The sequence below is a fragment of the Colletotrichum graminicola genome (assembly GCF_000149035.1).
Source record: "Colletotrichum graminicola M1.001 genomic scaffold supercont1.52, whole genome shotgun sequence".
In the NCBI taxonomy this organism is placed as follows: domain Eukaryota; kingdom Fungi; phylum Ascomycota; class Sordariomycetes; order Glomerellales; family Glomerellaceae; genus Colletotrichum; species Colletotrichum graminicola.
In genome coordinates this window covers 200,904-214,865 of record NW_007361056.1, presented here as the reverse complement: position 1 = coordinate 214,865, position 13,962 = coordinate 200,904, and the positions used below count along the sequence as shown (strand labels likewise).

Here is a 13,962-nt window from a genome sequence, read left to right as displayed (position 1 = left end):
TGCGGGATGCAGGTTGGTGTATGATGTATAGGTTGCGACTTACCAAGGTCCTCACCCGTTCGAACTGCCTGATGAAGTACCTTTCTGCTCTGATGAGCTGCAGTCCTCAAGCTAGATGCTTTTCAAGCTGCAATCAATCCACGGAGGGGGGGCTCAGACTGCCGTCCCCGAGGATTTTCTTTTTGAGGCGCTCAATGCTCTCAATTCGTTTCCCATACATCCTGTTCCTAATGATGTCGATGGCCTGTCCAGGACCACCAAATTCCATGATCTTGGTGCCTCCAATTGTGGCTTCAATGTCGTCAACGTAGGGGTTGACATCCTCGACAGCTTCCAGGCCGTTCTCGAGACAGGCGAGGAAGCTGCCGCCCTTGGCTCTATCTGGGAGTGCGAAAGTCGTCGAGGCCCCGAGATCTAAAAGCCGAAGTGTCATGTCGGCGACCCGCCTCAACGTTCCCCTCGTGATGCGGCTGTGCATCCACAGTTCCTGGAGGACTACGCTCCAGAAAGATGCGTCCTCATCGGGGAACATCTCCATGAAGCACTCTACCAAGTGGAGTAGAGCAAGAATGGGGACGACGCGAGTGATGTACGGCTGGCCCGGCTCAGAGGGAATGGGAGAAACGTAAACGGAGGCCGCATGGAGAACGCTCAGGATCCAAGTGCGGTACTGGCCGTTGTTGTGCCAAATCCGTCTTGCGAACGCGTTCTGTGTGCCGGCGCGGAGGAGCAGACGGAGGGACCGCTTAGCATCGTCGAGCAGACTGTTATTGAAACAGCGGCCGCTATAGCCATACATCAAGCAGACAATGAGGCTCCCGATGTGCTCGACGAAGTCGATGATTCGGCACCCGTCCTCCTGTCGAAACCTCGTGTTGGTCAGGAGGAACTCCAGAACCTCCATGGGGAAGCGCCGCTCCACGGCGAACGACAACAGTGATATGTTGCCGCAGCAGACCTGGAAAGTGCAGACGAAACGAGGCCCTGTGGTGACTGCGTCACAGAAAATGTTTGCGTGATACATCCGGTCTTCTGTATGAACCTCCTCGCTACTCAGAACTCCGAGGTAATAGGTAAGACTTCGGATGGCGCAATGGCCGTTGACAGCGTACTTGCATCCAGCGGGCGTCTGCACGTCGACGCCGGCTTGAGTGGAAGAGGGGGAAGCGGATACCGTAGTTGTAGGTTCCACCGGTATGGGTTGACGTTCGATGGACGCCTGCGCGTCGACAGCGGCTTGGTTGGAAGAGGAGGGAGCGGATCGCGCAGTTGTAGGTTCCACCGGTAAGGGTTTACGTTTACGGGATGCCTGCGTATCGACAGCGGCTTGGTTGGAAGAGGAGGGAGCGGATCGCGTAGTTGTAGGTTCCACCGGCGAGCGTTTACGTTTGCCGGACGCCTGCGCGTCGACAGCGGCATGGCTGGAAGAGGAGGGAGTGGATTCCATGGCCGCAGTTCTCGCCGGCTTGGGTTCCTCTGGCGAAGTATTCATGTCCGTGTTATCGTAAATATCTTGTGATAAAGTCAACTCAACAGACAATGAAGGAGGGTAAATAGACAGCAAGCCAGAAGGATTTGATGACGGCAAGCGTAGCGTTAGAACCTCTGCAGAAGAATCTTGAGGTGTTGGTTAGTCGTTGCATCTCTGGAAAAGGACAGGTTTAGAAGATGGGTGGGTACACTGTACCATTCGCGCTTTGGAGGGAAGCCATCATCGAGACGACTTGTACCTTCCAATTTATATACTTTTGAAGTGCCACAACGTCAGGGGAATTCTGTCATATTCTCAAGCATGCTTGGAACTTACTATGGGCGCCTGTGAAGCTGTTATTGTTTCTCGCCGCTGTTTTATTATTCGAAAATAGGTGCTCCCGAGAATGACAAGCGACGAAGAATTATAAGGGACCATGAGATTCCGGGAGAACAATAGCCCCCTAGAGAAAAAGATGAAAATGGAGAAGGAAGACTTGCAACAATCGAGCTGCGCTCATCAAATATCATTCCGCCAGCCAGCACCGAGAACCTCTTCGTCCCTGACTGCCAGTCCAAGTAGGAAGACAAACTTTGAAGGCCTCACAGAGCCTTCAGACCCCCTCCTCCATATCTATGCTCAACTATATCATGGCTCTAGCGTGCGTGACATAACTGGACATCGGAAAGCTTGCCTTTTGACTTTGGGCAACCACGTTAATGGGCTGGAGACACAAAAGGCCCACATGGAGCCTCACGGCACCGGAAGTCAAAACCGGCGGCTGCGGTCGCGTACCGGTAGGTTCTCCAGGCCCATGCATGTCGGAAGTCTTTGTCAGGAAGTGCCTTAGAAACGGAGCTTTGATCACATGTTCGGGCTGGCCATCACGTGGGCGGGCTCGAAACATCATCGGCGATAATACGTTCTGCCTGTTTCCTAGTGCCAAGACAATGACTTGCCAGTTGACTGGAGGGTGACCTCGCGAACTACCTATCTTTGGGTACACACGAAGAACCGAGAAGGTGTTCCTTGTTAAGAAGCCTCCATTTGATCTTGGCTCATTTTAGTCTCAGCTGTTGGCTCGCCTTGCGGCCTTATCGACCAGGTATTAGATGGTAGGCGGAGGCCACTCGACCAAGCACGCCCAGCTGTCAAGTCCATATTCAATGGCCCTTCTATATCGCGCGAAGCTCACTGGCCGGACCCAAAGATCCTTTTGGGCCCCGCTGAAAAGGGTGCGGTCGGAGCATTGATTTAATGGATAGGCGAGGCGGCCAATCGACTGGGTTGGTCTCAGACCAGACCATCTCCAAGGATGCCAGGTGGGTGGCTGGCCTGCATCCACCCGCAAGTGTTGCTTCGCAAAGCCAGTCTAATCTACCTATCCCTTGCCCGGGGAAATTTCTCTAAATCGAAGTCCGGGCCGCAGGCTAGCGCCGTGGGGTACGCCCGGCTTACCTGTGGAAGGATGCCGGCGTTCAATACCTATACACTATTACTTACCGTAGGGTAGGTATAATATTGACTGACTACCTACGTTGATGGAGTTGATCTGGGGGATCGACATATTTTGAGCCGGAGTGTTGGAATGTAACGGGTTACGGGTGGACGACCTTCCCCGAGTCGGATATCTGCAGGCTCAAATGCAAATTCCAGCGACGGATGTCAAGTCCGATGATCCCAGGCGATGTTCATGAATCACAACGGGAAGAGAGGCAAAAAGCGTGCGCGTGGCGTTTCCACTTGGGTAGAAGTCGAGATTTCACAATGAGCTATCAATGGGGGATGGGTAAGGTGGTGTGTCACGGGGCGTGGTATGGCATGCGCGTCGGGCGGTAGTCAGCAGGTGGACAGGCGACCTGAAGCAATAGTACTCCTGGTGTGGTAGGCGATAATTCCCTAGCTGGTGTGGGGGAGAATCAGCCTCAGGTACAGTACCCTGACGACGGCTGGCGTGCCGAGACGATGACACCTTCCCGAGAAAGCTCGCCCAGGCGCGCGTTCCAAGACGAGCAAGGGGCGCAGCACAGCCTTTCAGCTGGAAAGGGTCCAAGGGGTTCAGAAGGTCGTTGGAAGGCCCATGGAATTAGAGCTAAGAGATAGGCGAAGTCTGGCGTCGTGATATCTACTGGTGTAGTTGCCCCGAGGACGAGGAAGTGGTCGTGTATACGCGTGTTCGGCCGAACCGTCGCGTTGGAATTGCTGTCTGATTTCTTGGTGTTTCTTGGAGAAAAGCCTTGGAAGGGGATTTATGGCAGGTGAAGATAGCGAGTGGTGGCGGTAGGATTGCACGAGGGGCTTATCGGGCCATGGTGAGCATGCCAACACCGATAGAACAACTTGGCTGGCTCTTGGTACCAGTAAGGAGGCATTGATAAAAGAAGCCAAAATTCGCCAACGGTTGGCAAATGGTTGGCATTTCTCAACCGGCGAGTGAGAAGTTGCGCATTTGTGGACCGAACTGGGGTCGAGTCTTGGTTTTGGAGACGGCCAAGGAAAAAGGGATATGTTTGTATGTATGTGACCGTATATCAATCAGTTCGTAGGAGTGGCTTGCATCGTTGGAGGTCCAGCGAAGTGACTGTCGTGTACCATGGCCGTGCTCGACTGTTGATTCCCAATTTACGAATACCCAATCGCGTGAGGGACTCGGTCGCACCGTCTTGGACGCTCACTGGCCGAAATGGGACTTTTGTGAAGGGCCAAGGGCTCGGCAGGTGCATCAAGCCTGCAAGCGAAGATTGCCTCTATTCGAGGAGAGGGAAGGAGAGAGAGAGAGAGAGAGAGAAAGAGAGAAAAGATGATGCGGCAAGTACGAAGTGATGGGAGCTGGCGGAAGGGAAGCGTTTGGCGGAAGATGCATCAGACCTTTCCCGGATCGTGATATATGTAAGTGAGGTGTCGACACGCATGTATCCGTACGTATACCTAAATGGACAAGGGAAGAGAGAGGTGAGGAAGGTGCGGCTTGAGTAGAGTAATTATGGTAGGCACCTACTTACATGGGGACCGGAGGGTGGTGCTGCCTCCGCCTGCCGTCGCCGTCGTTCCTCCCTTTCCCGTCCCTCCCCCCTCTTCCTCTCCCGTTCCTTCGCACCTCCCCACGCTCCCCTCCTTCCACTCACTCCCACTGGGCCCGGTTCCACTTTTTCCCGCCAAGATCGACACACGATGCATCCCCACCACGTCCTAGGTGAGTAAGGTACCTAGGTATGCACCTGTACTGTCAACACTAATAGAAGGCGCGGAACGAGCTTCCATGCATCAGCCCGGGCGGGCCCTGCTGATAATGACAGCCTAAGAGTACCAGAGAGATACTCTGCGATACCTTCCTCTCTTCGCATCCTCTCAAATCTCGACGTCAGCCTTTCTCGCCCACGCCCACGCACATCGGGGCCAAGCCCGCCACCCCATCTTCACCACCAAGACTCATCGATGGACCAGAACACACTCGACCATCACCTTCCCTGGAAACCCCCAACATCCACCTTCTCTTCTCGTCCAGCTTTCCGTCTGCTTCACTCCACTTTTCCGAGACTTGGCCGTCCTATGCCGCTTGGCGGACACCAATCTTACTCAAACCACCTTGTCCGCCAGTCTTTTGGGCACCCTCACTCGCCCGTCGCCGCCGTTGACCTACCTTCGCGTCGCCCGCATGACTTGGCCGCTGATAGCCATGCTAGCCAGTAATTGCTCGCACCGACAAGATAGTCTCGACTAGGATGCGAAACCAACCTATACCATGTCTAAGGCTGCGTGAACCGCAGACGAGGGGGGGACCATTCACATCTCTCACCCATGGCCCGTCGTCTTCTTTTAATCCCACCGCGTCCCCCCCCTTCCCTTGGACTCCGATCGACGCCCTCTTCTTCTTGTGCCTTCATCCGTCAACTCAACGGGCCTGCCCGCCTCCTTTCTTTGCTCCTCGAGTCCCTAGGCCGTACACCCCCGAGCCACGCTGTTTCCCATTCGACCGGGTTTTACCTACCCTCAGTCCCAAACACGGGAATCACCAGTCGTGCCCGAGTATAGTCAGACGCGCTTCGCGCCAATCCAGGCACGAGATGGCCACCGAGAAAGACATCCATGACGGTGTCTCGACACCAGAGACGACCCAGGCCAACACTGACACCCGCACTGGAGCTGGTGTAGGAGCCGAGACCGCCACCGGAAACGCCAGCCATGCCGTACCTGGCCGTGATGAGAACTTCTACACCCGCAACGGTCTCAACTTGGAGTCCTTTAAGCGCCGAGAATATGGCGCCGATATCGTCCATCTTGACCAGACCATGAAGACTCGTCACTTGCACATGATTGCTATTGGTACGCGCAACTTCCCGCTGTTACGAGAACTGTTGTTGACATTTTCATTTCCAGGTGGCTCCATTGGTGCCGGTTTCTTCGTTGGCTCTGGAAGTGCCCTCGCTACCGGTGTAAGCAACCCGCTTAGTTACCCTTTCACCTTGCCTTGACTGACATGTCTCAGGGTCCCGGCTCTCTTCTCATCGATTTCTCCATCATCGGTGTCATGATGTTCAATGTTGTATACGCTCTTGGTGAACTCGCTGTCATGTACCCTGTTTCCGGTGGCTTCTACGTCTACTCAACCCGCTTTATCGACCCTTCGTGGGGCTTTGCCATGGGATGGAACTACGTCTTCCAGGTTTGTTTTCGCGCCCAGAACTGTCAGACAAGCAGAGTCAACCGAGACCCGGCGTACTGACAAGCAATAGTGGGCTATCGTTCTACCGCTCGAGCTAACGGTCTGTGGTCTTACAATCAACTATTGGGAAGGTGCCAGAGGTATCAGCCTTGCTGTGTGGATTACAGTCTTTTGGGTCGCCATCATCATCATCAACATCTTTGGAACTTTGGGTTATGCTGAAGAGGAGTTCTGGTCCTCGCTTTTCAAGCTCTCTGCCATCGGTAAGTTGGAACTTTATCCGCCTTTTATCTTCAACAATATTAACTAGGCGGTCCATAGTCATTTTCATGATTGTTGCCTTGATCCTCGTTTGCGGTGGTGGTCCCGCCGGGGGTCGCTACGATGAATACTGGGGAGCCCGATACTGGTACGATCCTGGCGCGTTCAAGAACGGCTTTAAGGGTTTCTGCGCAGTCTTCGTCACTGCTGCTTTCTCCTTTTCTGGAACCGAGCTTGTCGGTCTGGCTGCCGCCGAGGCCAGGAACCCCCTCAAGTCCCTCCCTGGTGCCATCAAGCAAGTCTTCTGGCGCATTACGCTGTTTTACATCCTCGGCCTCTTTTTCGTTGGCCTTCTCATCAGCTCCAACGATGAGAACATCCTTGGTGCCGACAACCCTTACGCGGACGGTACATCGCCTTTCGTCTTGGCTGCCGAGTATGCTGGACTGTACGGCTATAACCACTTTATGAACGTCATTATTTTGGTTTCTGTTCTATCGCTTGGTGTATCCTGCGTTTACGGCGGCTCCCGTACTCTAACCGGCCTCGCGCAGCAGGGTTACGCACCCAGGATCTTTACCTATGTCGACAAATCCGGTCGCCCACTCCCCTCCGTTGCAGTCCACCTCATCTGTGGTGCCATTGCTTACATCAACTTGGACGCGGACGGTGAGACTGTCTTCAACTGGTTGCTTGCCCTGTCGGCACTTGCTGCCTTGTTTACCTGGGGATCTATTTGCTTGGCCCACATTCGATTCCGCAAGGCTTGGGCCTACCACGGTCACACCATCGACGAGATCCCTTTCAAGGCTGCTTTTGGCACTACTGGATCTTGGATAGGCCTGATACTTTGCGCCCTCGTACTGCTTGCTACGGTATGTCCCGCTTAAGAATCCTTTATAACCACATGCATGCACCGACTAATAACCATGACAGCTCTTTGTAGCAATTGCCCCAGCCGGACAAGACGAACTTAACTCTGCCGAAGGTTTCTTCGAGGCTTGGCTCACTGTGCCAATCATCCTGCTCTTCTGGGTGATTGGTTACTTTTGGAAGGGCCAGGGATGGCTCCGTACCCACCAGATGGACGTTGACACCGGCCGTCGCGAACTTGACTGGGACGAGATCAACCGCTACAAGGCTGAGATGGCCACTTGGCCTACCTGGAAGCGCATGTACAACCGTTTCTTCTAGATGCAGTAGTATTTGCTTTGACGGTGCAATGTTTATCTCAGGTAAAAGGGCGAACCGGCAAATTGTCGAACCTTTGCAGTATTTGATAGTTAGCTATTTGATCCAGAGCAGATTACTTTTGTATTCCATTTTTGTACTAAAGATATTACATACCAAGATCTGTTGCCCTCGCTCGTTGGGACTCGGTCGCATAGTTCTGCGAGTCGAGTCTTGTAATAATACCACTTACTACCATAATGATGCACCGCCAACAGAGTCGAGTATCAAGATGTGTCACAAACTCGCCAGTTTGGCTGGCTGGCTGGTCCTTTTGGCCGGTGTTTAACTCCATCAGCCTAATCTTGCTTATAGGTGCATATGCTCTTCACAGCAACATGGCTGCTTGGATATACATGGACAAGGCCCCATATCAACACCCCCAGCGGGAAAAGGAAGTGGTTGGCTTCGGACCGCAGCTTGTGTGTATGAGCGCCCTGCCGTGCAAGAGAAGGCTGTGGCTCAGGTCTGGCATCGCGTAGAAGCTGCACCGAGCTTTCCGCCTCCTTACCTGACGGCTCTTTAGCCAGCATCTGTTCATAGAGGTCCTCTACGATAGTCTGGGGTTGCCCATTTGTTCAGTTGTACAGCGCAAGTCCGCACAGCTGTGTCTCTCTCCTATCACCATTCCGATATCTGTGCTGTTGCGTACAGTCTCAGCTGTTGGGGTCTCTTACTGCATGTCGCTCTATACAGTACTGGGTCAAAAGTCTGTTTACAGCAAAAAGGATAACCCAAAGAAGAGTTAAAGAGAGGACCCATTAATAGCTGGAGGTCATTTCACAGTGCGTCACTAAAGACCTTATGTCCTAACCACCTAATGTAGCTTTTGATTGACTGTCCTTGTTGCTGTAAACAGACTTTTGACCTAGTACTGTAGCACGTTCAACACCTACTATCCCTTTGAGTGCCACTGGACCTCACATAGCCTCAGACCAATAAGACTACAGCAATCCAGGCCAACTATCCAATAGCTGTTGGTAATCATTTGCAGAGACCCATATTTGGGTTATGTGAGGTCACTTCGCACTCAATGGGATAAAGGGGGCCCTCGAGCTCGTCCATGTGACATAGCACGTGGTGTGGCTGACGGTATCCGCCACACAGACATGAACCCCCTGTTGGCACAGTCACCAAAAGGTGGGTCAATGTGTGTGTGTATGATTCAAGTTGTCTTGTGCTGTAGCTGATCTGTTGGGGCCATCTTGGTCCCCGTGGTACGTATCTATGGTAGTCGGTACGTAGTCGGTACGTAGCTACAGCACCTGTGATACCTAGCATCCAGGTACTGGAAACAAGGTAGATTAGGAGAAGCCAAGGAATTGGGGGTACTAGTTCTGGAGATAAGTAAGGTGTTGGGGGATGACCATCCCGATACGATCCTCAGGATGAAAATCCTAGCATCCATATCAAAAGAAGCCGAGGACTTGGAGTTGCGAGTTATTATAGAGATTGAAAAGAACATGGCTGGCGAGGATACCACTGATTTGGTAACTGGTATGGAAAAGCCAGCCTTTACATAGCAAAACTTCAAATAACGTGACAAGAAAATCTCACGAAGTTCAAAAATAGTCTCAAGGTATATAGGTAGATCATGGAGATGTTGCAACACCCGGCAGCCACCAGGGCTGCTGGTTGTCATCCGGGTGAATTTCGGACCTTCAGCCACTCGCTCTCAATCGGCTGCGGGGCGGCCATGACTCTGGCCGGGACGCTAATTCCGAGATGGCTGATCCTCGGCTTCATTCGCCAGTGGTATCTTGGAGGGCCAACCCCGCTTGTGGCCTCCTTCGCCTCATGGTCCAGTTTCGGCGTGGAGCCGGAGACGAGTCTCGGATTGCGGCCATGGTTCCAAGAGCAAGCCCGCATAGATATATGAGAGAGGGATCCCAGCTGACCTCCACAGTATGAATGTTCATGATCCACGTTACTCTTTATCTTCGATCGAGTGACCTACCCATATCCTCTTCTTGACTATATCCATGGACCAGACATACCCCGAGCTTACTTGGCGCCAGACCACTCCAGGAGTATGGCAGCGCACCGCAGACGAGATCGAGAAGTTCTACTCAGCCCTTGCAACGCTTTATGAAGGAAGCAGTCTCATGTTCTTTGCGATCACTGGTCACATCTCCTTACATATTGATGTCCGGGACGTAGGGGATAGTACTGAGGAGGCCGGAATTATCTTTGATAAGGCTTTGGAGTCTGCTTGGCTCGCCATCCGATGTGATCATCCAACCATCGCTTCACAGGTCACCCAGAACCTCGTCACTGGCAAGTGGACCAAGACGTACCGCCGATGTGGTGATCTGGCCGAACAGAAATGCTGGCTTGAAGAGACGCTCATACACGTGTCGGGCGAACAAACTGGTCAACAATGGGCTAACAATCAGCCGCCAGCCCCAAAGATGCCGACCTTGTTCGTCCTCAGCCCACCCTCTCACAAAGATGGTATGATTAGACGCGATCTTGTCTTCCGCTCGCCCCACGACATCATCGACGGGGTCGGAACCCTGATTCTCTTAAGCAATCTCGTCACTTACGCCTCCAAAGCCTTTTACGAAGGAGATGCTTACAAGCCCCCGGCCCTTGATGGTTCCGAGGCTGCGAACCTGAGCCCGCCCTATCGCGTTGCCGCCAACGTTCCCGTGACGCTCACTTCCGACCAAGAGAAGCGCTTGGCAGACATGGCAGCGCAAAAAGCTGCCGCTATGAATGCAACCGACGTAGAAGTCCTTGATGTACCTTACCGACACGGCGCCAGCATCCCAGGCCGTCACCAACGCGTCGCTCGTACTCTCACCAAAGAGCAGACTGCCTTGCTCACCCCCGCGTGCAAAGCTGCCAACGCAACAGTCACGCACGCCTTCCATGCAGCCATCGCACTCGTCCTCCGTGATATCCAAAAACGAGCCCCCGAGGCCAAGCGCGTGCGTTACGTCAACTACATCCTCCGCAACGAGCGCGCAAGCTGTCGAGCGCCGTACAATTCTCATCGGCATCCCGCCGCCCTTTACCATTCCGTTCCCGGCCAGAGTCTGGTGGTCGATATGGACCTTCCCGCCGCCGGCGACGACCAAGTCAGCGACGGAGAGTTTCTGCGTGTTGTGCAGATCATGAAAGACTTTTACCATGGCGTCCGGAACGACGAGGAACACTACGCCCTCGCCCCGACCATCTGGGCCGCCGCAACCCCGGACGTACCCGCGTCTCCCCGGCCGCTGCCCGTGCCCCCGCCAAAGACCCACCCCTCCGTGTCCATATCCAGCATGGGCCGCGTCGACAACATCATTGCTCCCAAGACGGGAGCCATCGAGGTGTACGACCCGTGGGTGACGGGCGAAGAGCTGGGGAACGGCCTGGGCCTCTTCTTGGGCACGTTCAGGGGCGAACTGTATCTCAGCGCTGCTTACAACGATGCCTGGCACACGGCGGCCGACGTTCTTGACTTCCTGAAGCGGTGCGAGGACGTGGTTTTCAAAGGATTCGACCTCCAATTTACCCGATAAGGCAATGAAGCGCTGTTGGGGAATGAGCTCGGAGAGCTTTGCGGAGGCGTACCAGGATAAGCATGCCATTTCTGTGGTAGTCTTTGTAAAGGAATATTTGGAATGGTAGAAACAGTTCTCTCAGTAACCGGTATTGGCTCTTGGTACCGCTGTATATATTAGGTACGAAGCTATAAACGAGCAGCTAGTGAATAAATACGTGTGTGTTTGGGGTTTTATGCTGCGGAGCGCCAAATCCTTGCAACGGAGCTATCGATACCTGATGTTTCCCCTGTCATTCCATGTCACTCGATTTCTCAGTATTCTTAAGAGTCCAGGTCAATCTCCTCCTTTCTCCGCTGAATCAACAACAACGCGCTGGGATCGGGCATAAGCGCCATACCGTAAGGCATAGGCTGGGGGTTGCACCCGGCGGGCAGCTTCCAGTCGTACTTCAACAGCAAGTGAGCCAGCGCGATCTTGAGCTCGTTGGCGGCAAAGAAGCGGCCCGGGCACGCGTGGTGGCCGTAACCGAAGGCGGGGTGTTTCGCACTGGTGTTCACCAGGTAGGCGAGCTTCTCCTCGTCGGTGCCGCACATTTTCAGGAAGCGGTAGCCGTCGTACTCTTGCGGATTCTCGTAGTACTGAGAGTCCCACATGTGGGCGTTGGTGCAGATGATCTTTTGACCCTTGCGCAGGACGAAGCCGGTGGATAGCTCGATGTCCTCCTTGACGAAGCGGCGCCAGGTCGCTGTTACGCGCACGTCAGTGGCTTGGTCCACTATCCTGGAAGCTTGTAGATGGGGAAAGGCTTACAGAGGAGTACAGGCTTCATTCGCTGCGACTCTTTGATGACGCTGTCCATAAGCTTCAAGTTGTGGAATGCCGTCGTCGTCAGGCCTTCGGCACTCAGCACGCGAACGAGTTCTTCCCGGAGGGGCTGGAACAGCTCCGGGTGGCTCGCCAGATCAAGCATGGTCTGCTGCAGTAATTCGCTTGTAGTGTGAATCGCGACGAGAGACATGGTGATCTGCTCTCTGACCGGGTCGTAATTGGCCGTGCATTCCTTCTCGAACCACTCGATGGAGTCGTCAAAGATGGGATCTTTCTCACCACGTGCCAGGGCCGCCGCCTTGCGCGCGTTCCGTCGCTCGAGATGGGGTTTCAGGGTGCTGCGGCACTCGGCGAGGAGGCGGCGGACGTACCAGCAGGAAGGGAGGAACCAGTGGACGATGGGTCGTGCCCATCGGGGCCACTGGCTCAAGCCCCAACCGACCACGAAGGCAGCGCCGCTGTAGAAACCGGAGACGCGGACCCATTCTTCATCCCGGCAGATCTCCTCGCCCATGAAGACTCGGGAGGAGAGGCGGGATACTATGCGGATAATGTCATCACGGGGAGTGATCTGGTGCCAGTCTTGCCAAGGGTTGGTGTCAGTGGACCGTTGTGGTTCGCCAGCACTTTTAAAGCAGAGCCGATGATGTAACATACCTGTTGAGTCGGTGAGAACGTGACGGAGAACAAGCGTTGCCTCTTTGGAGATGGGTTTCGTAAGTTTGGCTATCGAAACACAGTGAGCACCAAACCATGGGATCGTATTTGCTCCAGTACGGGACGTGGATAAACTCACCAAGTGCCTTCGTTAGGTATTTCGTGATGATTGTCAATATTGCAGGGTTGCCGTCAAATGGGTCAAACCCAGGGATGTAACCATGAGCGTCCTGCAAGGCTTGGCCATCAGCCCAGGAGCACCATCATTGCCGCAATGCAAATAGGACTTACGTCGACTAAAGTATCGGAGAATTCCAGCCCTGGGTCGTTGCGTAGTTCCTGCATAAAAGCAGGTGGCAAGACGACGACCTCGCCCCATTCTGTGTGCATCCTGAACGGGTTATCTCCGAAGACCGCCTTTCCTTTGAGTGCAATCTCCTTGCTTTGGTGGACAAACTCGCCATTGCGCCGTCGGTTGGTGAACTCGAAGGCCTTCAAGGGGTTGACCTCCGGGAGCTTGGGGGCGCGATCACCGACGGCATATACCAAGATCACAAAGAGGAATGCTGTGACGAGGTACGGAATAGGCTTCTCGGCGGGCGAAGGAATGGTGTAGGTGCCGAAACTTAGATCGAGAGAAGGGTTGGATTCCATGCCGCCGTTGGTGTTCTGGTACGTTTTGGTTGATGTGTTCTGTTGCTTCGCGCGGGGTCGAATCCTCTGCCCGCGGAATTCTGTTGTTGATCCAACTTTCTACCTCGCCTATGCAAGCTGGGCGAACCCCTTGCTATATATATTATGAGCCCCGCCTCGGCTACAATCGATTTGCAGTATGTCAGACGCTGTGGATCGTGTGTGGCATGTCTCAAGGTCAAATATCACATTGCAGTGCTGCATGCTGCATGCTGCACCTTGAATGCATCAACGACAAGCGATGCGACCTTGATAAAGCACTTTGCCACCTTGTTGTGCCGAATGAAGACATGAATAGCGGGTAAAAGTACCTACAGTCGACCTGTTCTTGACCAACTGATTATATTTACTCCATAATGCTTGTGCCGATGTTCACAGGCTTTCGCAGTTAATGTAACTAACAGAGAAATCAATAACCCTCTTGATAATGTAATATCCAGAACAAGAAAGTTCTCACTCGTCCATATATTCACATTTCCATTTTGACATTGTTGCAAATTCAATGGGTATATGATGAAGCGCAGATGGAGAGGCATGCCTAGAGGTTCTCTAACAACTGCCGAACTTTTCCAACAACCATTGTAGAAAAAACCGTATATAGGCTGCAGGCTCTATCCGGGCACTGGATATTTTCGGATTCATTGTCACTTGGGAAACTTGGA

At 53.5% G+C, this 13,962-nt stretch overlaps 5 protein-coding genes across 5 annotated transcripts; 3 read left to right on the top strand and 2 right to left on the bottom strand.

Moving 5' to 3' along the window:
- Positions 1-133: 133 nt before the first annotated feature.
- Positions 134-1,492, bottom strand: GLRG_09806 (uncharacterized protein; the record flags this gene model as incomplete). Its single annotated transcript, XM_008100491.1, has 1 exon — positions 134-1,492. One exon carries the CDS (start codon positions 1,490-1,492, stop codon positions 134-136), a length of 1,359 nt encoding a protein of 452 aa, XP_008098682.1.
- Positions 1,493-5,535: 4,043 nt separating this feature from the next.
- Positions 5,536-7,589, top strand: GLRG_09805 (amino acid permease; the record flags this gene model as incomplete). The annotated part of the gene is made up of 6 exons (XM_008100490.1): positions 5,536-5,794; positions 5,849-5,904; positions 5,958-6,134; positions 6,205-6,397; positions 6,456-7,270; positions 7,332-7,589. 6 exons carry the CDS (start codon positions 5,536-5,538, stop codon positions 7,587-7,589), a joined length of 1,758 nt encoding a protein of 585 aa, XP_008098681.1.
- A 1,310-nt stretch (positions 7,590-8,899) lies between these two features.
- GLRG_09804 (uncharacterized protein) lies at positions 8,900-9,148 on the top strand (the record flags this gene model as incomplete). The annotated part of the gene is made up of 1 exon (XM_008100489.1): positions 8,900-9,148. A coding segment is annotated over one exon (249 nt), but the record flags the coding sequence as incomplete, so codon positions are not given.
- Positions 9,149-9,607: 459 nt separating this feature from the next.
- On the top strand, positions 9,608-11,137 carry GLRG_09803 (uncharacterized protein; the record flags this gene model as incomplete). The annotated part of the gene is made up of 1 exon (XM_008100488.1): positions 9,608-11,137. One exon carries the CDS (start codon positions 9,608-9,610, stop codon positions 11,135-11,137), a length of 1,530 nt encoding a protein of 509 aa, XP_008098679.1.
- Positions 11,138-11,442: 305 nt separating this feature from the next.
- On the bottom strand, positions 11,443-13,261 carry GLRG_09802 (cytochrome P450; the record flags this gene model as incomplete). The annotated part of the gene is made up of 5 exons (XM_008100487.1): positions 11,443-11,867; positions 11,933-12,532; positions 12,608-12,676; positions 12,747-12,837; positions 12,899-13,261. 5 exons carry the CDS (start codon positions 13,259-13,261, stop codon positions 11,443-11,445), a joined length of 1,548 nt encoding a protein of 515 aa, XP_008098678.1.
- Positions 13,262-13,962: the final 701 nt, after the last annotated feature.